General features: G+C 36.2%; 1 protein-coding gene across 12 annotated transcripts in view; it reads right to left on the reverse strand.

Annotated features, from left to right (window-relative positions):
• LOC124168362 (patronin) overlaps positions 1–26,678 on the reverse strand; it is a 210,653-nt gene that overhangs the window by 51,045 nt on the left and 132,930 nt on the right. For 9 of the 12 annotated variants that reach the window (XM_046546562.1, XM_046546569.1, XM_046546572.1 and 6 more), the window contains exons 4-11: positions 25,780–26,007; positions 23,839–24,113; positions 22,903–23,030; positions 21,766–21,855; positions 18,872–18,997; positions 5,467–5,680; positions 3,054–3,460; positions 2,852–2,878 (exon numbers count right to left, since the gene is read on the reverse strand). In XM_046546562.1, coding sequence (XP_046402518.1) covers positions 2,852–2,878; positions 3,054–3,460; positions 5,467–5,680; positions 18,872–18,997; positions 21,766–21,855; positions 22,903–23,030; positions 23,839–24,113; positions 25,780–26,007 — 1,495 coding nt within the window. The remainder of the gene's footprint in view (positions 1–2,851; positions 2,879–3,053; positions 3,461–5,466; positions 5,681–18,871; positions 18,998–21,765; positions 21,856–22,902; positions 23,031–23,838; positions 24,114–25,779; positions 26,008–26,678) is intronic. The other 3 variants (XM_046546565.1, XM_046546563.1, XM_046546570.1) reach the window with 3 other exon arrangements.

The following is a 26,678-nucleotide window of genomic DNA, read 5'->3' on the forward strand; positions in this document are numbered from 1 at the left end:
ACATATGAGCTATACTGTGTTGATGTTTCATTCAATCTGTAATCTCCAGAGGGAGAAGGGGTCCTATAGGATGATTAAAGCAAAGCAATAGGGTGGTTTCCTATTATTTTTTTATTGCCTAAATCGAAAGATTATTACTCCTGGAGTATGTATTTCACGCTTTTAGATTTTTAAATGACGATATCTATTTTTCGCGATTAAATGAAAAGTGAAAATTTTCAAGCGCGCGAAAACGAGACGCGTAAGTAGGAATGATGGGAAAAAGTCCGTGTGACGCATTTCTGGTTCCCCCTCCCGCCTTGTGAGGTGACCTTGATCGAGGCTCTGAGCGCTGATAGGACGCAGGATGCTAGCGGGTAGCTGAGTACCTTGCTGGCTGGTAGCGCTTGGCTTAAAAAAGGTTTATTAATACCTTATCAAACGAAGAAAACTTTCCGACCTTAGCCAGTTTTAATAGGTGATTATTAAGACATGTTTCCCTGAGCTCTGTGCCTCATGCATGCATTGGTAATCTCAGACGATGTAAAACTCCTATCCTCTCGTGTAGAAACTAGGTCCCTGTGACGTCACGTGGAGTGGCATCGCATGGGCGCCAATCTGGCCTTTTTCAAATGAGGATAAAAATTGACCCTTGCCATTCGTCAAAACAGGTATTTCAAAAACCAAATAATTTGTGTATTATGAATGCACTAATGGTGGGTAACGAATCGCAATCAATGCCTTTCGTTTTCTTTGATGAAGGAGACTACCTTATTAGGTCACTCGATCAGACCCAAAATTGCAAGACATAAAATCTTCTCGAGTCCACCATTCTTATGTTAGTTTTGATACAGGAAAACTAGAAAGTTGCTGCCCATTTTCATCACCTGGTTATGTCAAAAGAGTTCAGGTTCATCTACTCCTGATGGGACAACTTTCCAATGAGAGAAGGGATTGCTTACTAGAGTGGAAACAGCTAAAAGCAGGATGTTGAAGTTATTTCGGGTTTCCCACCGGATGAAGTTCTCCATCTCTGTTGACGTTTCGATGGCCGTGTCGTCCATCGCCATCAGGGCTTGATCATCGTCATAAGGGCTTGTCGTCCGTCGTCATCAAGCCCTGATGACAATGGACGACACGGCCATCGAAACGTCGGCAGAGATGGAGAACCTCATCCGGTGGGAAACCCGAAATAACTTCAACATCATTATACGCCGGGAAAACCTCAGATCTTTCTTCAGCTAAAAGCAGGAGTCTACCGTAGGAAAGGGAGGAGTGACAGAGATGCAGTGACCTACTCAGCAGGAATGCAACATATCAAAAAAATATTTAAAAAAAAACAGGTCTCTTTATTTTGTTAACCCCCATCACAACAATTTATGAAAGAGCAAATTGCCTGACATTCAATAAACCACTGCATGCATTGTCTCTCAATTATTCCCTTGAGAAGTCCCCTTGCTACCTTCCTTACTTTATCTTTCGCAATATCCCTTCCCACCTTTCTATCTTTGCCGGCCTCGGTGGCGCCGGGGTAAAGTCCCCGACTGCTAACCTAGAGGTTGTGGGTTCGAATCCCGCCTGCATGGTTTGACCACCATCCAGGGCATGAATGTTATGTGATTGTCAAACAAGTTAATTGTAAGAGAGGACTATCTAGTCCTAAATTCGCTTGTAATAAAGACGACATTATTATTATTATTATAATTATCTGTTCCCTCCCAGAGACAGTCAATACAATTGTTAAAATTTGCCGGTTTCCCAGCAGCAGGAAATAGAAAATGCACTAGACAACACTGTATTACAGTGGTTACATGAATCATTTTAACCCTTTAGAAACCCAAGGGAAGCAAGTTTACTTTTATAACTTCTCCTTCCATTTTACATTTGCTCAGTTCCTGCAGCTAATGATGGAATTCATGAAGCATGGCTTATAACAACCAAATATAGTTCACAACAACAACCAAAAAGACCACAACTAGATTATCTTTACTTTTTTTATCATTAGATTGAAAAATTTATCATCTGGAAGGAAAATATCTGATGCTGCCACATTACATAAAAAGATTTGCACGCAGAAAAATAAAATTTTCATTTGAAATCATGGAAATAATGATGAAAAGCAGACTTTTGTTAAAGGAAAGGTAGAAAAAAATTATGAAAGAAATGCTGCAACAAAGTATTGAACCTAGGACCTCCAGATAGGAGTCTAATAACGTAACCACTGGGCTACCACTACTGGTTAACAATATCACATTTCTAAGAAATATATTGAACCTGTAAATGTTTAACTACATTTTTTGTTTAAACTATTGGTTATATGACTCCATATGGGGGGTGATTCTTGGACAGCTCCTGATGGACTAAAACACTGCAAAATTTGATTGAAATCTAAGACCAACTTTTGTGACACTCCCCTTGTCAGCCCTGACCTCAAGTATGTCAAAACCGATTGAGAAAAAATATAAGTGAGGTAAATCACTTAGACGTCTCTCGATTTGTTGCAATTAAGTTCCAAATTGTAAACTCGTTAACTACTGATCTGAAAAGTCCAGTTCCACTATTTTTTTTAAAGTTTTGCTATCATGATCAACATGGCTGACTTATCTTATAATTCAAAAACTAACAACGATAACACAATTAATATAAGGTAGGAAAATATTTATGCATAAAATTAATTCCAATACAGCACTAGATTTCTGCAAGCACAAAAATAATGCTAGCCCAAAGCAATTAAACATCTCCAGCTCTAATCTCTGGCACTGTGAAGACTGAATAGTTCTGATGAAGTATCATTCTGATCATCTTACAGAACATAAATGGAGGCATGAAATATTTCTCAAGTGATTCTGCTAAATCACTTTTCTTGTCTCACCTGTTTTTGTGTGGTTGCTGTCGCTCACTATCCTCACCAAACAAAAGAATGGATGAAAGCAAAGGGAAATATATAAGACTCTTTAAATACAGGTGAGAATAGTTATGAATTCCTTCCTCAACGATGAGGATTGCTGAATCATATCATATAGAATGAAGGATTTCCTTAAGCATCCCATCTTGGTAACAACAACTTTACCAACCTTCTGAAGGTCCTTCCCACTCCGGCCGATGAGTTATAGGTTTACTCCTCCCAACATTTTCTTGCCACACATTTGCCTCTTCCCTCGACTTGGTTGGAGTTGTTGCTCGTCCAGAATGCGGTATGGAAGTCATAGTATCACTCCACATGTTCAAGTTTTCCCGTGAACCACCAAAGTTCTCGATGGTAAGTTGAGAATCATCTGAAATTGAGTTGCGCCTGGATCTCCTGCCCGCATAGAATGATCCTGACGAAGGGGTCCTCCTCAGATCCTCCCAATTGCTTGGCTTCCCCGCAGCTGGCAGAGCGGGGGAACCTCCATTCGTATTCTCCATGCCATCAGATGCCATTCGACCCAACGTTGGCACCCCCTTACCACGGTGAACTACGAAGTCTTGCTCATCTCCCCTGAAATGAGTAATGGTATTTTAAAGGAAAACAAACAAGTAGCCTCATTCAACAAACAATTTCATTATAAAATTAGCTCAACAAGCACCCGTTCTAAATACGTGACTCATATCATGGAATATATAAAAAAGAACATCTCAATGCATTTGATTATGTTACTGACTGAAAGGGGCCGCCACTTTCTGTCACACACTAAAAATATGTTTACTCCCCTAAATTCCAGATTAATTGCAGACAGTAAATTTCAAACTAATCACAAACATCAATGCAGTAAAGACACAATTTCTGGTTCGAGTTTAATAAATAACAAACAACAGAAAGGCAGGAATAAAGGTACAAAAAGGTAGATTACACTTATCCCTCACATCTTAAACATAAAAAATAGCTTTAGAAATAGCTTTTGAAAAAATAGCTTTTTAAATGTTATTATTTCATAGCACCTAGCAACATTAGTAAACAATGATGATGCAAAGCATAGCCATACATATCATTACATTTTTTAGCAGAGGGTGTCCTACTAATTGATACAAAGAATAAATCAAAAATACAAATATTCTATTTAACTGAATGTATTTATGCTTTGATGTAAGTTGGCTAGATGGGGCAAATTTAAGGTTTGATTACTACTTAGTGCATTCCAAAAAACTGTTTTCCTTATTTAACTTTGAATTTGGCCATGGGTGAGGCAGTGATAAAGTATTGCAATTAATAGGGGGTCTCTTTCTGGGAATTCTTATGGGATGCCATTACATTTTGTTGAATGATGACAGTAGATTCACAAGTTTTGCAGCTGGCATCAGGTTAAAGTACCTAGTTGATTTCCATTTCTGCTTCTGAACACGTGGGGTCTGCCCTAGTGGTAGAGACGCCTGATTGGTCCATGGCTGGGCGGAATATTCTTCTCCTTGTCTCTTATTCTCATCATTATTATTGATTGCTACTCACTTTACAGAGGAAATTAGCGACTATACCCATGATTTTTATCTTATCTTCATTAGCTGTTGCTAACTCATAATCATAAAAGAAGAAGATTAAATGACCAGGTATTATGGAGTTCGTGTAAATTATCACTGTTGAAGTGGGCCAGATTTTTCATTATTTCAACACTGTGGTAATACAGTGGTGCTCTTCACAGTAATCTGGTGCCATTGAAATCAATGCTAAAACATGAATAGGTTGGAAAATGTTCAGCTAATGTCAAAAGGTGAAACTATTCAAAATTAATGCAAAGGTATCCTGAAAGAATGCCAAGAGAGATACAGAAACATTGTGAAAGCCTTGAAACCCTCTTTCTGCAGGTAAGCTGGATCTTCAACACAGCATAATTTTGAGCTAGGCAGTTTTTCAATTCAAGTTGGGAACCATTGAAATAATAAGAACACCAGACACCCTCAACTGATCAACCCAAAGGTTAATTAGGAATGGTGAGGCCAGAGCTTGCCCCAAACGAAGCCACAGGCATGTAAATTCCACACATTAAGTAGAGGGAGCAGTTCCTTTCCCAGGGTCACCTTGCACTTCAAGGATTTATGGTGTTCAACGGCTTCGACCAGAGTTTGAACAAGGGACCCCTTGATCAGCAGCCAAGCACTCTATCCCTCTAGGCTATCCCCTTTTAAAAAGTGAGTATTTTCAATCATTAAGAATATTTCCATCAACTTCATTTATAAAAATTATTGAAAAGTTTTTAATCATTTGGTAGCATTCAAGTACTACATAAGTACATTTCAACCATTTTTGACCCCCCTCATCCCCCCCGGCCACTCCCATGTAAGTAAAAATAAGTATTTGCCGAGCACCAAAAATAAAAAATCTCAAAACCCAAATTAGCACATCTCCGCCTTTACATTGGGATGCATCACAAATATTTGTGCCCTAGATGGAAGTCATACCCAGAATGGACTTGAACATGCAACCTTCAGTATGGTGGGCCAGGATTCTATCCTACCATCACTGAGGTCACTCTAAACCACATAACAAGGGAAAATAGCCATGGCAGCATTTACCCATCATCGGAAGCAGCATTCCCAACACGGTTCAAGCCATGAGTTTCTTCCACCTCTCTATTTGAGCTCCTGATCGAAGTGTTCTCGAGAGATTGTGAGGTAGCACTTGGGTGCCTTCCGGCATGGGATATCCTCCTCGGGATGGGTGCTGAAGGTGATGGGGTTGACGTAGCACCGCCCGAAGATGAACCAGGGGTTGTCGACTTGGATGAACCTAGAGAAATGGGAAACCATGAGACGGAGCAATTCAGAAGTAGATCATCAGCTTTACAGCATCTACAATCCATCTAAATCAACTGGTCAAACCTATCTTGTAATTTTAAAACTCTATAGAGCTCTCTGGTTGACCACATAATAGAATTTTATAGCTCCAAAATACATTCACCATCACATTGTATTGCTCCAGATAGCTCAAATATCACCGGAGATAGAATCTTAACTTGTGCTCACCCATGGAAGCGTGGAAAAATATATACCAGAGAGGTTTTACTCAGCATTTGAAGCGCTGTAATCATTTTCAGTGCTGGACCTAAGTATTTACACACACACATAACAAGCAAGAAAGACAGAAAGAGATAGACACAGCATTTACATAAGCAGTACAAAACAGAAGAACTGATTGTGAGTCACTGTCTGAAGTTTTTTGCCAGACACCCCAGTTGAAGGTCACAGTTGCCTCGGATATAATCATGATGACAGGCAATTATTATTTAGCTATAAAACCGAACAGAGTAGCTATAAAGAGAAGCTAAAAAAATGTAACTATGCCATCATTAATAGTGAATATGTATTTTTTCAAGGTGATTGGAGAAAAACAACTAATACAACCCAGCTTGTTCGGAGCAGCTACTACTATTCCAATGATATAAGTTTAACTGCAACTTGAGAATATAAATACACATTCCTCCATTCCATCAAAATTTTGGCCATTATTATATTCATTACATGTATGGTAGAGTAATGGTATCCCTGTTGTAAACAAAAAGTTTTGGAGTTGCTATAGTACAAAATTCTCTTGGCCACAGTAACTTTCATAGATATTACAATTACTTCACTATCCAAGGATGAAATAAAACTAAGCACCTTGGTTTATACCAAACATCCTATGAAGTTTTATGTACTACAACATTACTGAGCCCAGATGCTGTTAAGCTCCTTAATGGAGTCTTTTAGCCACAAGGGAAAAAGACTAATATAATTTTAAGAACTGCTAACACTCCTTCCATTCTTCAAGAATAATTACAGGTGTACTAGTAATCATAAGTAGAGTTACGTCTATTAAAAAACAATGTACACTATTTTAAATATTTATAAATACAGAAGACAAACCAAATCAAGACAAGGGCACAATAAAACTGTAAACAGGATGAAAATTCCATTGCTTTCACACACTAATAAAGGACTTTTTTAGAGAATAATGGAGGTATATTATTGCCATTTGACTAAACACCAAAAACAGAAAAAGAAACTACAGACTAGCTAATACACGTCAAACCAATCATCATACCCTCAAAGAAAGGGAAAGAGTGAATGGGAGCATTGAGTTTGGTAAAATCTGTGCCATTTGGTGGCTAGTTACATCTCTTCAATGCTAAGCCAACAATCAATACAAAGGCTAACTTTAATCTTTCATATCAAGAACCTGCCACCAAAAAAAAACTGTAAAAAGGATTCCATGTTACCTAAAAGGCTAAGTCAATTCCAGTGAAAGAAATCTTTAGAAGCATTGAGAGCACCATCAGTCATTTATCTCCACACAAAGCCAAGACAGTCTGACAAAATCCCTACTTTATTACTGAGGAAAATGACAAACTAACTTGATCTTTTAAAAGGCAAAAAAACAGGGTAAAGGCCTCAAGAAAAGATACACAATGTATCCATTATCCGTTGATAAAATAGCCACCAAAATTTCACCGAATTAGATTTTAAACTTATCATTATCATTACTTGGGACTAAAATTTACAATGGGAGATTTCTTAGACTTCATCACTGTACAGATTTAAATAAACAGAACTGTTGGGTAAGTAACTAATTAGTTTCATATTCATAAGGTATTTATAGTTTTTGAGCACCATAATATGATGAGACTAAGAGATGAGATAGCTAAAAATAATTCTACACCTCATTAAAATGAGTAAATACACCTCACCAAGAGTAAATTTTCTAAGTCGACAGGTTCCACTATGATCCTAATACCAACACAGTTCATAAAGTGCTTTCCTTAACGGATGTACTATAGAGGATTACAACACGAACCAAAGGGAGAATTTTGTTTTGTTTCCTGAGGATATGAAGATCAATAGCTCAGGAGAGATGTGTAAAATTAAATTTTATTAAGAAAATTAGCCCCTTTATCGATTGGAAAAATAATCCCTTTTTAGAAAAGTAGCCCTTCTATCGATATATAAACAATGTATAGTGCAGATAAGTTACTTCTGATTGTTTCTGTCAGAAGAGATTGGCTCCTTCAAAAGAATGTCTTTACTACCTCTGCAAAACCAGTGAGAGAGGCAACAGCCATAAGCAATTCGTGGTGCAACATTGTAAGCCTTACACATAGGAAATTCACTCACTATTATCACCATCAAAATGATGCCCCGTTAAAATGAACATTTGCATCGTGGTCTTTTAGCACAGTCATATCATAATACACACATCAATATAAACATGTTGTGTTTCCCTAATTGATACATATTTTTTTTATAAATACACATATGATTGGTTCAAAGATACTGACACTACAATCAAAAAACGAACTACATGCACTCTTTGACTCAATTTTGAAACTCAATTTTAGCAAGATATTTATAGCAAAGAGCATTTATATTTTACCAAAAGCAAAAAAAATAAACAAAGATATAAATAAATGTAAAAATCAGGACAATATGTTGAGTACCTACTTTGTTGTGAATAATCAAAAATTTTAAAACATTATACATTACTACATTTTAATTTTTTTAAATTCTAATTCATAGGAACAAGTACTTATTTCTTCCCAATTATCCTCCGATTCATTCCATGGAAAAATTTTATCAAGTCTGGATGTAATTTATTTCCATTAGATATTTTGTAAATACCCTATTTTATGCTATTTAAATTCACCTCTGTGTTGATTAATAAGAAGTATGATGCAATTTCAGAACTGAGGAAAATGACAAACTAACAGTTTAATTTTCCCATAAATTTGTTATTATAATCATTGTGTAAGAAAAGATAATTTTTCACATTTTTATTACTTACTAAAATGTTCTCAATATAAAGTTCTCATTTTGCTTTTATTTATATCTCCGCACATTTTTCCAGCTCTTTGAATCGTATGAATGCCCTTTATTTTGGACTTCTAGCTAAAAATGAGCTTCAATGTTGGAAAAATTAATAAAAAGGCTGACTACATGACGCAAAAGATTTCTTTTCGATTGCTGAATCAGTATGTTCAAAGCAATTTTAAATATGGACAAATACACATCAACAATGGAGCAAAATTGTATCTAAAATGATGTGCATATGATGATAACAGACCAAGCTATATATGTTTAAAGTACGGCAGCACATCATTTTGATGTTGACAGTAAAGAAGTTCATTTATAATTATGTGCTCTTGCCTTTACTCTAAAGCAGCCATGATACATCTGCACACATCTTACCATTCCAACTACTAGCAGCAGAAAGGAAAGTGAAAGCAAGAGATGAGAGATATCACAGTGTGAAAGCAGAAGCCATACATTCACTTCAATGAACAAAGAAAGACAGAAGCATACAGAAATTCAACACTTGACACTTATCAGGTTGAACCTATCAGATGAATTAGGGCCTAAATATATTGTTATCATTGTCATGTAGGCCAAACACAACTTTCATGAACTGAAGAGGGAAAAGATTTTCCTTTAAATGTTTTGACCCTAAGCCAACTGCTCAGTAGCTTCAATACATTCACTGCCAGGTCATTTCACAAATACATATTAGCTAGTTCCCCATTCATTTACATTCCATGTAGTATAATTTGAAATCCTACTACATACTGCTTCAATAAAAATTATAATGGCGACTATGTGGATGGTATTTACCAACTTGGCTAGAAATGCTGTTCAGCTTCTGTTGACTCAGGATATAATGGGACAAATCTGAATTATATCAATGGCAACTATGTAAAATAAATTATGTTAATTACAAATTCACACATGGCTTTGATGTTGACATGACTATCATACATATCAAGCATTTTGAATAAATATGGAAAATTCCATTAGAAATACAGTTTAGCACCTATTATATCCCTTAAGAACAACTAACTCCTAAGTTATCTGTCATTGAGTACCTACCTAAATAAATCATCCTACTCCCAACCCTACTCTACCCTATTTCCAACCCTCCTCACGCCAGAGCACAAAGAGCTTATATTGCTCTCAAAGCGTGCAACCTTCATTACTCTATAATGGTATGGAATTCAAATATTACAGAGGACAAAAGGCATAAATTTGTGGAAATATTTCATATGAGGAAGAATAAGAAATATACAGTAACTTCCATACAAAACTGCATTAGAAAATTGACAGGATCTAAAAATTTTCAGTTGGAGAGGCAACGAAGCGAGATTTATCCACCAATACGTGCAAATGAGATCATTCACCAAAGTTCAACAAATGAAGAAGATACCAGTATTTTTAAACTTCTCAATTTGTTTTCTACTTCTCAAACTACTCAAGACAAAAAATAATAAACCAGTGGTCCTCACTCACTCGTAGATATCATGAATCAAGATTCGATGATATCATGAACTCACAATGAGCAGGTCAATGCTCCTCCCCTACTCAAATATTGGCTTCACGTGGTTAGTTGTTGTTTAAACTCCCGTAAGCCACTCCTCTAAATGAGCTGTTCTCTATGAACAAGAAAATGAATGATGCCACCAAATAAGATAAGTACGCAGCAACTTTCCTATTTTTCTTTTTAATTTAAAACTTGTGAGAGAATTGATGAATGGGGAATATTTTTGTTTCATTGTAACATCTCTTTTTCTACCAAATGCTTTCAATGAATTTTGATTTTCAATAGGAGGGATCGACCTCCTGGCCAATACTATGTAGTTGTATCCTGGAGCTAGGCAACCTACCAACCATAGGCACCAGAATAGCCAGAATAAGAGAATACACTTGCGGACTTAGACGGATCCAGGGGGGGGGGGGGGGGGGGCACGTGCCCCCCCCGACCCTCAAAAATATGCAAGATATTTAATATGGTCCCATTATCATTGCGTTCATTTTGTATCACGAGATATCCTTGTGCCCCTCCAGAACAAAATCCTGGATACGGACTTGCTTGTGCCCCCCCAGAATGAAATCCTGGATCTGCCCCTGCTTGCGGAACTAATCTCCCGATCTAGTGCTGCTGCAGCTCTTTGACACAGACAAGAGTCTGAGTCTATACAGATAACATTTCTATAATTTGCTAGGGCAAAAAGCTTTTCTGCATCAGGGTATCAAATTACGTACTAGACAATTTTTACCACTGCAAGCTGCCAAAAAAATGACTACTACATATACCCCAACAAGGAATGGTAGGTTTTCACTGCTTCCGCAGCTATTTTACATCACGAACATTTCTGTGGAGAAAATGATTCGGTACGTCCAAGCCTTCAAAATTAAGTAAATTTTATCTAAAATTGCACCCAATTTAAAGGTTTTAAGGAAATTGATCCTTGGACATGAAAAACTAAAATCCTAATTAAAAAGTATGATATATTTATCAAAATACACAGTTATATAAGGTAATTGTTTCAGCGGTATTCCTCTTAAGGGTAATTCGACAATAGAAGAAATATGGCAAAAGCAGAAATGATGCAGAGGGAGAGGGGCAAAAACGTTACAGTATTTCTTTGTTAACAGATGATTACTCATCTTTTTCAATAATTTATTTTTATTTCAGTTCCCAATAGCACAGATAATTTGTGCCCAACAATATATTCTCACATAGCTGAGGGTATATTACGCCCTAATATTTTCGAATATTTCAGGCCTCATCATGGGATATTATTGAATTGCTTTGTCTTCAAGAAACATTAATTACCTTTTCAAATTGAGCAAAACGAGAAAGAAATTACTAAAAGGCCTATGTGTAAAAATATGAGCTACTTAGTCCGTTACAGTCTCTTTCTAAAAGCTTTTGTGAAATCAATGAGTTTCAATACCATAACGACAGAGAACTTCTACTGCCTAATCTGCTTAGACTATACAGGTTCGTTTCAAAAGTGTCAAAAATGGTAAGAGTGCAAAATACAATTGTGAGCTGAACAGCATGACTTGAAGATTATAGAGTCTGAAGCAGATTTGATACCTGATTCGGACTGATAAATTTCTGAATATGGTGATGAGCAAGTAGAACCTGAAGACAGTGACAGTGTACTTTCTGCATCTACATATTTTGGTACTGTTCCAGCCACTTGACCACGTGCAGCAGTGGTACCATCCTTGCCTGAAAAGTTGCATCAAACATCACAGCCAGAAAGAATAGTTATTCACAGTGTTCAGGACACAGTCAAATTAGGTTTTTCAATGCAAATACAGTAAAATTCGGTTATAACGCGGGTCTAGGGGGACATAGTTTACACCCGCGTTATCGGACAACCGCGTTATAACGGGAAATACGTGGGAAGCAATAAAAAAACCCTTAAAGGTAATTTTTATAGCCAATTTATTTGCGTAAAACATTAATATTTATTTTATGATTTAGACGCTCTATTTTAACGGGAGTTACTAAAATACTCGGATATTTTCTTTTGCCGCGATAGTTGATGGCTTTTCTTTGTCACGTAATTTTTTATGCTTTGCAAGTGCAACAGATGAATACTATCGCAATCACTTTGTCCCTCCAACCAATTCATCAATTCACTTATATTATGTAATAAATGGCCAATTTTTGGCATCTCGTCCTCACATTCGTCTTCTTCATTCTCGCTCTCATCTTCCGATGATGCAGCTGTTTTTGCGCGGCTCTGGACTGCAGCCACAATTTCTTCGTCACTCTTATAAGCAGATACAGGAGTTTCCTCGTCTTCGCGAACCCAGGCCTCGAGATCACTCACAAATAGTTTATTAGAAAGAACATCTGAAGCTTCACGTGCGTCCTCTTCCGTGAAACCCAAAAACTCGTCTTCGTCTTCCATGCTATCGCCCGCTGTATACTCGCACTTTGATCAGCAATTTAGGATTGTAGCTGAAGTTATTTTCTTCCATGCCAATCCAATATTATAAGCCATATTCTTCAGGGTGACTGTTTTCAGATATTCTTGTACCTGCAGTTCTGAATTTATGACACTAGTGAGCAATTCCCGCCGATAATGGGCTTTAAATGCTCTAATTATCCCTTCATCCATGGGCTGAATAAGAGCTGTCGTATTTTTTGGTAAAAACGAAGCCACTATTTTGCCATCCCTCGATATCAAGAGCTCAGAAGACGGATGGGCCGGACAGTTATCTAACAGAAGTAGAGCCTTCTCTTCTAACTTTTTTGATCTTAAGTGGCTCTTAACCGATGGAACAAAATCTTCATTGAACCAAGATAAAAAAATGTCTCGAGTCATCCAGGCATTCTGACTGTTTTTTAATTTATGGGTATAGTGCTGTCATATTAACGTGCTTGAAGCACCGAGGACTTCGATTTTTACCAATACACAGAGGTTTTAACTTGTGACTTCCTGATTTGTTCGCGCACAGTAATAAAGTCACTCTTTCTTTGCTCATTTTTATTCCGGATTTATTTGCCGACTTCTTAATATCAAGTGATTTTGTTGGAAGCAATCTGTAGTAGAGAGCGGTTTCATCGCAGTTATACAATTGCTCTTCAGTGTACTCACCCTCATCAATCATCTTGCGTAAAGTCCCACAGAATTCTCTAGCTGCTTCACTGTCACTGGAACGAGATTCTCCTTGCATGTTAACTTGCGCTACCCCGTGGCGAATTTTCCACCTCGATAGCCAGCCAGCAGAAGCAACAAAATCATGAGCACCACCTATTTGTTTATTTAATTTAATTGCCAGTGCTTGTAAAAGTGGACCGGATAATGGAACACCTTCACTGCGCTTCTGAACAAACCACGTGAACAAACATTCATCCACATCACCAGCAGCACTCAATCTGGCCTTTTTTCTATCAAGTCCTATTTCGTCATCCACTTGATCAACGAATGATCGTAATTTATCTTCTTCTTTCATCCAACCACGAATAGTTCCTTCAGGAACACCAAACTCCCTGAATAAACTTGATTTTGAATCACCGCGTTTCACTCTGTCGATTATGCCCAACTTTTCATTTATTGTGTAAGTTTTCCTTTTGGCAGACATCGTTTTAACCCTATAATCAATGAAAATTTTCGTAAAAAAGTAATTTTCATATTCATATTAAGACAAAGGTAAAACAGCCCATTCATTATTAAATGCTCGAAGCCTGTGAGCATTGAGTACCTACCTTGGTTTGAGCGCCGCGGTGCGAACGTACGAATGAGAATTATCTCAATCTCCCAGAATCTCGAAAATTATTATAGCCGTGCAACACACTTTTCAGCTCGAGTTCACAAGACACAATGTCGACCGATCAGGCATTACCGAGTTTTTTTTATGGCTACGAAACAATGAATGGAATACGTCGCCAACCGCGTTAATACAGTCGCTTGAAGTTGCGACGCGTCGGTAGTCACGCCGAGATAAAATTCGCCACAAAGTTACCTACCTCAAAAAAAAGGTCAATGTAATCATCTCGGGGGACATGGTGAGACCCGCGGTATATCCGAAACCGCGGTAAAGTGAGGCGCGTAATAACCGGAATTTACTGTATCACTAAAATACTGAGTGGTCCTGATAACATCTCAGCAATATAAATTGCCTACATCTAGTGTTGGCACCACAAACTAAATATAGCATAGCTTCATTAAGAAAATAATTTTTTTATTTGCACAGCTGGAGCTTTACTTGTTATAACATCTGCCAAAAGAGAAATAAGATTTTATTATTTTAAAATATGTTGATATTTCTCTATCTTAGAATGTATAGAATAATGATTTTGTTTTAAATTAGGGAAGCATACTTTTTAGACTTAAGTACTCCCACAATATAAGCATGTCCTTTAAAGACTAAAATACAGAAACATGTCTGATTAATAAATCATAAAATAACTTGACAACAAGAAACTGTTCTTCATGACAATTACAACATAGATACAACAACATTCTTTGAAATTGTGGAGACTAATTACTTAGCAGCAAACTAGAACAGAATGACACGAAGCACTGCCTCCATCGAAGCCCTTGCTACACACCAGCCAATATAGAATGTAATAGATATTTTGGAGTAGAATAAAATAACCACCTTATTTGAGGATTTGTGATACAGAGTTTCAGGGTCATTCAAAAAACAGCCACAGCATGATTAATTATGATGTTTACCGTTACTAAACAATTGATTTTTACAGGATTGCATTGATTAGGACCCATAATACACCTGGCAGTGAATGGATAAAAGTACATATTTTACTAGCTACTGAAGTATTCTATCAGGTTCCTTTTTGTTAAAGGGCATGCTCATCATCATCTTAAGTCATCAATCCTAAGATTAATTTGACACAGCTTGCCATTAAAAATAAACACTATCCAATGGATCATCATTTAAACTATGGACCAAATTAATAAATTTTAATCCCACAAAAATTGTTCTCATATAACAAAAATATTGAACATCCCTAATCCATAAAAGGCATTAACTTCCCCCTTTTTATTATTGTACCGATTAAAACATTGAATCCCTAAGAATTAGCTTGTTAGAGCCTCTCATATTTGCCAGTTGGTGTCACAACAGATGTGGATACTCTCATGAAAAAATGAAATATTCAAAACTTAATGCTCTTAAAAAGAAATGGCATGAAACAAATATGAAATATATAAAAAATATTTCACCTCATCTCATAAAGATGCTATCTTATTCATGCAAGAAATTAATCAAATACATAAATTTATTTACAAGGCACAATCCAACAAATACCTTTGGAGCATTATTGGGAAAGGATATGTGGTAAGACTTTCTAATGACTACCTGTTCACTATAGCACGGAAGAAAACATCATCAGCCATTACAAATAATAAAAGCAATTTTTTTGCGGGAAGGGTACAAGAAAACAGTTTGAAATATAGATCATTAAACCATAAAATGATGCATGCCTCTACTTGACTGGTGTTATTTGGTGACTAACTAATCACTTAAAACTTAAGCTATCATGTTGAAATTTTCAGAGTGTATGAAATAGACCCCAGGCAACTTTGCCCTGATTCTCAAACTCAAAAATGTTACCTCAGTTTTTCTCAGATGGATTTTTTAAAATTTGAGATACACACAGGCAAATGTTGAAAAATCTCAACTCAACGTTTCCTGAAAATTTTAAGATGATAACATAAGTTTCAAATGATTAAAGGACCACCAAAAAAGACAATACCGTGTTTCTCCAATCATAGTCCCTAATTTTTAGGCTTCAGTTTCGGAAAAATATTTTTAAATGCATTTGAATGTAGTCCCTCCTTTACTTTTAACACGGGCATTTTTATTTTTGGAAAAAAGGGGGGACTATGTTCAGATAAATACAGTATATATATGTACAACCAGTCAAGAGGGAGGAATGTGTCCCCTTAAGTTTCCACAAGGTCCATCAAGAGGTGCATGTTGAACAATCAACCAATACACAATATTACGGTGGGTATTTTTAAAGAGTTCGTAATATTTCCTTATTTGAAATAACCGTAAAATAAAATAAGACTGGACTATATTCTGCCAAAGAATTAAAAAATAAGTTAACAACTCATTTAAAACATTATAATTTAAGATGTTTAAGATTAAGGTACATGTTGAAAATTTAAGAAATCACAAACACATGAACATAAAGTGTGTCTAGACAGTCTTGGCATGAAATTCATAGTTACCACTATTCACACACCAAAAATATTGGTTTGGCAATAAAAAAAGATGAAGAGCGATAATACAGCTAAACGAAAAATTACGACCCAGATTCATAAATGGTATTGATGATAGCAGTATTCACAGCATCTTGACACATATTTATGACTAACATTACTCAAAATATGGAATCAATTGAATGTTAACCATAATAAAACCAGGATTGATAGCATATTTGCAAACAAAAAGCATGTAAGAATTCAATAACATCAAGCATAAAAGCAAGCTTACTATCATTCAATTTTTAAAAATCATTGCAGACTCAGAGCCAACTAAAAACTATAATAGCATCTATGTACTACATCCATACTCCACTCATACTTCATGAAAAAGCCTGAGAACCCATTCAAAATACCTAATTACTTTTCTGCTTAAATTTTAGACAGTATTATGTAAGGAAATAAGCAATGGGCTGATCTCTGCAGTACCTGAAAATAAGAATGTTAACTATTTTAAACACAGCAAATTTGCCTTTTATGACACTCAAAACATGAACAAGCAAGGATCTCCGGGGTTTACAAAATACATGCGCAAGTACAGCATTAAAGAAAATAAATGCCTAACTTTCGGTCGATCGGTCACTGTGAAAATGATTTGAATTAGTTCTCCAATGCAGAGAAATGACATTATTCAAAAATGAGCAAACATAATTTAGAAATGCAGAGACAACATTGGCAAGAGGTGGATAGGATTAGCTTGTATAGGTAGAAGAGACACAAACTAGGAGTACATACTATGTGAAGGCTTGTTTACAAGCATACAGGCATTTAATAAACAAAAAAATTTAAATCATCCAAAGAAAAGTTCGAAACAGTAATGAAACTAAAAATACAACTGAGGTTGTTTCACAATGTGTCATGAGAAGGATGTCCTTTAGATACCTCTCATGGTTACAAATTTTTACCAAAATATCTTTCACGATTATACCAACATTGTGTGACTTTAAACAATATTCTTCAAGCAACATTTTTCCACCAAAAAATCCACCATCATTCATGTTTGCACCCAATCTCTTCATTTAAGCTCCTCAAAACTATACTTAGGGGCAAAAAATTCTTCAGCTTTGGCTTACAAAGTCACCCTACCACCTAAGAAACAATGAACCTCGCCAATTCATCTTCTTTAGATCAAATTACACTTCTGAAATCCCTATGCTGGTAAACTAAATTCTCATCCTCAATTCATCCCTGAACAAAGACACAGGGTATCTCATTCAAAAACTTCTACATAGAGTGAACAGTAATACCAAAAAAAAGTTGCCAAACTATACTCATAAATATTTTTCCACAATCACTTGAAATTTCTCCAAAATTATTTACTGTTTCCAGTTTAAGGTTGTGGAACCATGATAAGAGAAAATAGATTTCACTCTCACACAAAAACAGCTTTCTTCTAAGATAAATCTAAAATTATACTGTACCTAAGCAATAAACTGATACAAGGTCTGTAATTACAAAAAGTGTGACATGAAATCTAAAAGGTTCATACCACACATCCACATTACTTTGTTTCATGTAAGCAGATTCCTATCTTTACTATACGAATCTTCTTTTTATTACAATAACTAAACAGAAGTACAAAGTTTTCCTTACGTTTTCAAATGAAGTTAACCACAAATCATATTCCAATGCATCTTTGATTTTAAGGAAAGAAGCAGCAGCATAAGTCTGAGAAAGACAAAAAGATAATAACCCTGCAGTCCCGAGCAAAGATTTTATGTTCATCAGATAAAATATGAAAGGAAGATTTTCAGAAGACAATGGTGATACCTAGACAATATCTGTCCAGAGTTGAGTAAAAGATGAATCATTATAGTATATTTAATATACATATATAATTTAATTCCGAGTGAATACATAATACTCACTAATTGTTGATAGTTGCATAGGTAACTATTCAAAAACAACTCCAAAAAATCATAAAAACTGGAATAAAATTGAAGTCTACCCTTCAGACAGTGATTCATTTCTAAGGATTTCACAAAATATTATCCATATTCTAAAAGCATAACTAAAATATCACAGCATAGCTTCAACAAAAATTGTCTCTACAGTTGGTCATGACAAAAATTAGACCGCAACACATGCCATAAAATATAAACAACAGCCAATCACTTTCATATGAAGCAAAACAAGCCCCAGATTAACATATGTATTTTTTTTAAATGACCCCATCCAAAGCAAAATTTATCACAGTAAAAACACTAATCTATGAGGGAGCTAAAATGGATCCTAAGCTAACTAAAATACGCTCATTCACAGCAAAAACATCAGCACACAAAAAAGACAACAAGACAGACACGAACGAGAACAAACAAAAGAAAACAAGGACTAAGGAGGCACATGCTTTCGAAGACCAAGACTGGCTACAACCAACGGCAGACGGACAAATACAAAGGCAAACAAATGTCTATTACCTGTAGCAGGGGTTGTCTGGGCACCAGCCATTGGGCTGGCCAGACCACTGCGAAGGTCGGGTATAGGAGAGATGGACTGCTGGAAGCTACGCTTGTGGGCAACACCTTGGCTATTCCTTGGATAGGCTGCAGGAAGGATGACCAAGGGCGGAGCCAAGCACAATTGGACAGAAACAATGACAGAAGAAGAAGGAGGACAGAGTGTAAAGGTGGCTCCACACGATCATCGTTCGAGTAATCAAGACAAAGTAAAACCTCGACCTATTGAACCCCTTTCGTTATAAACCTGCTGATGTAGAAATGACGGAAAAGTAACGGCCATGAACTATGTAGTAAAATAGGGAAAAACTCTCCACTTAATACCTTTTTTCTTTGCAATCCTTCATACATAGAATGGGTAACCAGACTCCGTGGCAAATTATCATCTTGCTAATTCAACCTTGCGATCTTCTTTTTCCAAAGCCACTTCAAAAACTAGCAGCATATAATATGAATTGTTTCATTGTAAAAATTATCAAGAGAAAAATCTCTGGGTCATTTCTTTAATAGGATGACCTATGATTTCTCAAGAAACAGTAAATTTGGTTTCTCTATGGGTTGCTCATGTCACCCAAATGACGGTACAGGATTCTTACATTCTTTCCCTTCTGCACCTATCCCCACCCTGCAAGAGTTGACAGTCTCCTATCATAACCACACCTCCTTCCCTTTGATCAAGTTAATATGCTTCATTCCATGGCATGAAAATTTAGACTATTTTCAAAATTTTGGCATTTTGCATTTTTGCATAGGTATGACTACTTGATGCAGAAATGTACGTCTTGAGCAAAACCAAATATTAACAGAACTTAAAATCCATATAAGGTCTTTATACATACTAGTATTTCATTGCATAATTTTGATTACATATTCGAGTACATAATTTGCAATTGTTAAATTAATATTTTAAATGCTCAACAACAGGCATTGAGATGACTTCTTTACCAACTGAGTATTGTGCAATGACATTAGTATGATCGTGCAAAGCCAGCTTATGAGAGAAAAGTGCAGTCATAACCACTTGAAAGAATTAAATTCCCAAGAGGGAAAGAGGTATGCTGCCAATCCCACTCAAACCTCTTTATGTGAATACGAGAATGACTGTTTGTCTTAGAAATCAAAGCACACTAAAGTGAGAACACAACACATTCATGAAAAAGAAAATTCCCACTTTTGCTAGAGACTTCCTGCTTTTGTATTTTCACAACCCAAGCATCTTAAAATTTAGCTTGTCCCATTGACTTGAAAACCTATTCAACATCGTATATTAGGCAGCACAGATAACAAAATGCTACACTTACAATCCATTAACTCAACTAATAGCTGCTGAAAATTACATTAAAATGTTGGAAGAAGATTTTCTCTAAATTCTTTTTGTCAGTTTTAGTGTTCAAATGAACATTCAATGCAGGCTATTACTTCTAAAATAATTAAGAGAGATTATGGTATCTACTAAGGCACTTGACTGCAGCATAATTAAACAATTCCATCCACAAAAATCACATCACTGATTATTACTACTTAATCATTAATCTGATGGGACTTCATATCATGGATATCATGGATTTAACCACTGAGTTTCTGTCTGAGTCAATCAGCACTCAGTCACTGTTAAGGGAAAATTAATTGCACTCAACATGCCAGCTGATTATGGTTTAAATTAGCACAATTAGTGAAAAACGTACGGCTGAAAGAAGAAACCAACCGATTTAGCTAAAATCACAGTGCAAATTTCGATGGAGTAAGGATCGGTCAGTTTCAATTCTGGTTTGGTTCACAGGATCAGTTTTCAGTTCAGACATTTCTTTCAGTTCATAACCAAGAGTTTCATTTTCATTGCTTTATTTTTTGGAACTATTAATTTTTTTCACTAGATAATTATTAAAAATACTAAAATAAGACATCAAGTTATCTCACCAGTGACCGGACCCACTGCATGATTATATTTAAATATGGTATGTTAATTAAGGAGAAGAAAATGTTTAAAATTAGTTTTCCACAAGTTATTTCCAAACTTTCTTTCTCATTTTAGTTCAGACTCCAGCTCAATACCAGTGGAACAGAGAACCAAAGAACCAAACCAACACAGCCTCACTTCAGAGCAACACACCTATCCAGTTATTTCAATAAAAATTAATTAAAATTTTCAGTTCATCTTGGGAAAAGAGGTCCTCAGGCAAAACAATCCATGCTTTCAGAATTGTACACCACAGAAAAGAACTCACAAGAGGAAGTAGGAAAATACTCGACAAATGATCGAGAATAAATTATAATGTTATGAGTGCATCCCAGTGAACTCTTCAAGCATTAAAAAATCCTATTAATAAGGATTTTTTGAGTCTTACACCCAGACAAAAGAATCAGAAAATTATTTTCATTTTATCATTTATACAACTCTCTCATAGGAAAGATTCCAGTTTAATGAGATTATTAAAAAATATTTTGAGATCATATAAATGAATGCCTAGAACATAATTTAAATGAAAATAATATTTCAAAATAAGAGAGAGAGAAATCTCTCAGACATGATTTTAAAATTTACAAAACTCAGACAGAAAGAGAAAACTCTCTTAAGAATATCCTGTTTTTACCATCCCTTTAGCCATTAACCTTGCACTACAGATGTTGCATTGAAAAATTGAGACCTAAGACATATTATATACTAGCCATAAAATATTAGCACTTAAGGCGAAAGGACGAAAAATATTTTATTTTCCACCCCTGGAGTTTGGTGCAAACAATAGGAAAAACATTGTTGTTACATGAAACGAAATGCCACTTGTAGTTAAATGGTAGTAACAGCAAATGAATCAGAGTAGCAGTATTAAACATTCATGAACTGGCCTGAGCCTGACCTTCAGGTGCACCATTACGGCCCCGATTTTTCTTCTTCTTTCGACCAGATTTGCGAGATTTTTTATTCTCATCTCTGCCATTCTGAGGAGCTGTGAACATAAAATAACCTTAGGACTTAACTATATAGGAAAGTTGAATTTAGATCTACTTATTCCTCCTGAAACTCGAAAATGTGGGTTATAAAAACCTTAACAAGAGTTACCTGAATGAATGACGAAATATTCCACAATTTTCACCATAACATCTTTCATAGAAATTTTTCAGTTAACCAGGCATTTTATGCACGCTAAACCAATTTCAAACACCCTCTTCATACTGCCCAATTACAGAAAATATGGGTACACAATGAGATGAAATAAGGTCCTATTAGGCATCAATTGCATATCACTTATAAATAAATGAAGTGCCCCTAAAAAGTAAACATTAAAACCTTAAAAAGTATCAAATGCAAGGGCTTAATTAAGTATTTAAACAAAAATGAATCCAAAACAAATGTAGAAAGCATAGATTTATTGCTAAATGAATTTAAAAAATTGGAAAAAACAAAAACAGTCAAATAATTGCCTATTGTCCCCATGATGCTTCCAACAGAATGTGAAAATGGTTGAACTCTTCCATGGTAACTAACTTTGACAGAACCAAGTTGCAGACCCTAACCCAATATTTGAGTAGAAGAGTTACCAAAGAGTTCCATTCACAGGTCATGCAAACAACAAATCTAAGTTCAGCCAAAACGTCAAGGAGATTTTCACCTAGAATTTGGTATAAATAAGACTTCTGCAATCAAGGGACAGCATTTGCATTAAAAGCAATAACTGGAACCAAAGAGTGAGTTAAATATATTCAAGCTTTATAGTCTTCGCACCTCTTATACTCCTGAACTACATATAAAAATTTACAAAGGCACATCAAATTGCATTTCAAAGGTAGATAAGCATCTTCTCACATTCCATATAAATCACTGAAACCATTTTTTTATTATAAAATCAGGGAGCCACAGGCAGCAAACCACAAACCAACATAAGGAGCTCATCATTTTGAACACCTACAAGATGTAATGATTTTACTGGGTTCAATTACTTCGGTATTCAGATATTTTCATTCTGGAGACTAAAATTAAATGTAACTGCCATTACCTTCACGTAAATGGGCTGAAGCAATGCTGTCAGAAACTCCAGGGAATCGAACACATTTTACAGGATGAATTTCCAACAAATTGAAGAGGTCAGCCAGAAACGTAACCAAGTTCTGTCGAGTTGAACTACTACAATAGAGAAAATGAAAGAATAGTTTAAAATAATTATCAAGAAAATACAAGAAAAATAATAGCCCAAATTAGCCCACCATATGGTACATTGAGAAGTATTCATTTGAAGACAGCCATCACCAAGCTAAGTTTTAAAAACAAATAATTAATAATAATAATAATAATAAGTCAATTAAATTCATATTGTTTTATACTGCCATATCCCAATGCTAGGGTTCCAAATTAAGCATTTTAAAAGTTACTCAATGACTATTTGCAAAGGACCGTATTTATAGCTGTAACCATATGAGCTAAAGTTGAATCAAAAGATTCAGTTTAATGAACATTTCATTTTCATCCTGTTCAGTAAAATGATACCTAAGTTTTAGAGAACTGTTCATTTTTGAATCAGTTTGTTTCAGTGAACAGCTCTTATTGGCAATTTGGTTCATTTTTACTCATTTCTGATATGAACTTCCTAAATATATGTACCTAGTAATTCGAGTGCTATGGATCCACTAGTATGCCACAAGCTTTCTTATAAGAAACGCAATGAGCCTACTGTCCTAATAGTAGAATCAGCTACACTTGGGAATTGCCTTTGACCTTTTTTGGCAATATTCTTCGGTCCTTTATGTAACCAGATAATCTACTGAATGGCAATACATACAAAATTCAATAAAAACCATAAGTTTTTCAGGTAAATCCTGAATTTTACACTTGGAATGAAATGGGTTACAACACAATGAGTGAAATTGATACTGCCTCTCTCCTACAATTTCATGCTGCAATACTAATGGATATTTGTGAAATCCAGGACATTTACCTTTGGAGGTAAGCGACATCCTCTGGAGCCAAATGGAAGGGGAAGGAATACGATGTCGGCGAAGAGGGAGGGGCACAACACCGGTGACAGAAGTCTCGGACTAGGCAGAGGTTGTGGATGGCATCAGACACTAGGGGGGGCAGAGGCGGAGGGGGAGGAACATGGATTTCACTCCACGACACCTCCTCCGGGCAGTAGAAACAGATGAGGGCAGCTAAGCACGCCCCATCTTTTAAGTCCTCTATTTTTTTGGCTTCAGGAAGCCTGGGTATTGACTGTAAATCAAATGAATGGATTAGATATTTCAAACACAAGAAATAAAAAAAATATTACTGCCTTGCTAAACACATGACTAAAAATATGGCATGATACTAGGGTACCGTCAATCATATTCCACAGCCATTAGCATTAACCATCTTTTTCCAAATTAAACCCTTTGAGTGAGATGCAGAATTACTTAATTTCAAGCGAAACTAGCCAGGATAATTAATAGATAAAGGGAAACCTGATAAAAAATGCTAATATGCCATTACTATTTCAATATAATAAAGATTTATAGAGTATTGCTCAATTTGATGTCAGCATTTTTACGAAATTTTCTATCTTTGCTGCATGCGATCAAAGTTGACACTTTCTAGTGTGTGCTCCAGTTCAGCTCTTGTTCATGGTTCTTCACCAAATATTTACTTTTCAATGGCTAATTTTTAAAATCTGATAATGATTTTCATCCGGAAATTTCATCGGTATATCTCATATTATTTCAGGGGTCAGAAAAATGTTTCAGACATTGCATGGAGTGTTAAAGAAATATTCCGGCAGTCTCCCCTCTATTATCATGGACTTCCCTCTTCAATTCACTAAGAGGCCAACTCCAATTCATTCCATCTATGAACCCTATTCTCTTCCTACCCCTCCCATGCCAGCCAAGTATTCTTCCCTCTAGAATGGTTTTCAATATACCCTCCCAACACTGTATTGCTCCATCCAAACCCTATCTCCTCCATATCTCATATAGTGACTTTCTCTCCTCACCCATCATGTCTAGCACTTACACATTCCTCTTCTTCTCCTTCCATTGCACCTTCTCCATTCTCCTCTATACCCATATTTCAAACACTAGTATCTTCTTGCCCTCCTTCCTCACTCTCCATGTTTCCACATACCGTATTTCTCTGAATATAGTCCCCCCTCCCTAATTTTGAGGCTTCAGTTTCGGGAAAAGTTAAAAAAAATGTGTTTGAATAGTCACCCCCTTTACTTTTAACATGGGCATTTTTGGAAAAAAAAGGGGGGACTATATTCAGACATATATGGTAATACACTGCATATCTGACTCTTTACCAGCCTTTTCTTCAAAGTCTTACATAAAAATTCCTCACATTAGCTCTTTTGTATTCCAGAATGCCTCCTTTGCTAATGTAATTCTCTTATTACTGCATCCATTTTCTTCTAATTCACTGCCCAAATAGATAAACTTATCCACCAGTTCAATTTTATGGCCACACAACCTTTATCATCAGCCTCACTTTCCTAACTCACAATAATTTTAAAAAAATCACATTAACTTCAGTCTTCTTACAATTCCAATTCCTTCGATGAAAAATCACTCATACTTACAAACGATAATTTTCAAACTAATTTTAACACACATTATTTCAGTGCTGATTACTTTTGACTCCAATTAGTTCCAATTCCAGTTCTAAGATCAAGAACTGGTGGAACTGAGAACTGAACCAACACAACCCAATTTTTTTCATTTTCCATGACAACACTTCCATAGCATAGCACTGATCAAATTGGATAAGAAACTTCCTTACAGACCCTCAAAGCTTAAGACCACCACATCATCCACTAGGCCACAATGCTTTCTGCCATCGCGTTCATTAATGTTCACAAGTCATTGCACACAAAACACTTCCTGTATCATGTCAATCAACTCACCTTGGAGTTTCCTTCACCTTCCTGCTGACTGCGTGCAGCTTCCCGTCGTTCGAGGGCTGCACATGATCCATTGATCCACACAAGGAGAGCCTCTTCGTGTCCCTGTGGGGGCGGCATGGATGCAGATGGAGGGTGGAAACGAATGGTGGCGGCAAGGACGCGGTCCGGTGTCACCACCTCTTTGGCATAGAGCACCATCAGGGCCTCCAAAACAGCCATGTGAGCACCCTAAAAGATAGGAAGCAATTAAAAACCACCAGGATAACACAAATGCAGTTCCAAATAAACTGCATGTGTCGACTGAAGCATTGACATGGGAAAGGTAGTAAGTCAGAGAAAATCGAAATTTCGTTTCTTCATGGAGAAAGTAGTACATCCCAATGGCATGAACAATACGGAAAGTCAATTGGTACAATATATCAGTTGCTACAATAGGGTAGTTTCCTTCATCAAAGAAAACGAAAGGCATTGATTGCGATTCGTTACCCACCATTAGTGTATTCATAATACACAAATTATTTTGTTTTTGAAATACCGGTTTAGACGAATGGCAAGGGTCAAATTTTATCCACATTTGAAAAAGGCCAGATTGGCGCCCATGCGATTCCACTCCACATGACGTCATAGGGACCTAGTTTCTACACGAGAGGATAGGAGTTATACATCGTCTGAGGTTACCATTGCATGCATGAGGCACAGAGCTCAGGGAAACATGTCTTAATAATCACCTATTAAAACTGGCTAAGGTCGGAAAGTTTTCTTCGTTTGATAAGGTATTAATAAACCTTTTTTAAGCCAAGCGCTACCATCCAGCAAGGTACTCAGCTACCCCCTAGCAGCCTGCGACGTATCACCGTTAAGCCTCGCCTCAAGGTCACCTCACCGGGCGGGAGGGGGAA

The sequence above is a fragment of the Ischnura elegans genome, chromosome 11, assembly GCF_921293095.1.
Source record: "Ischnura elegans chromosome 11, ioIscEleg1.1, whole genome shotgun sequence".
In the NCBI taxonomy this organism is placed as follows: Eukaryota; Metazoa; Arthropoda; class Insecta; order Odonata; family Coenagrionidae; genus Ischnura; species Ischnura elegans.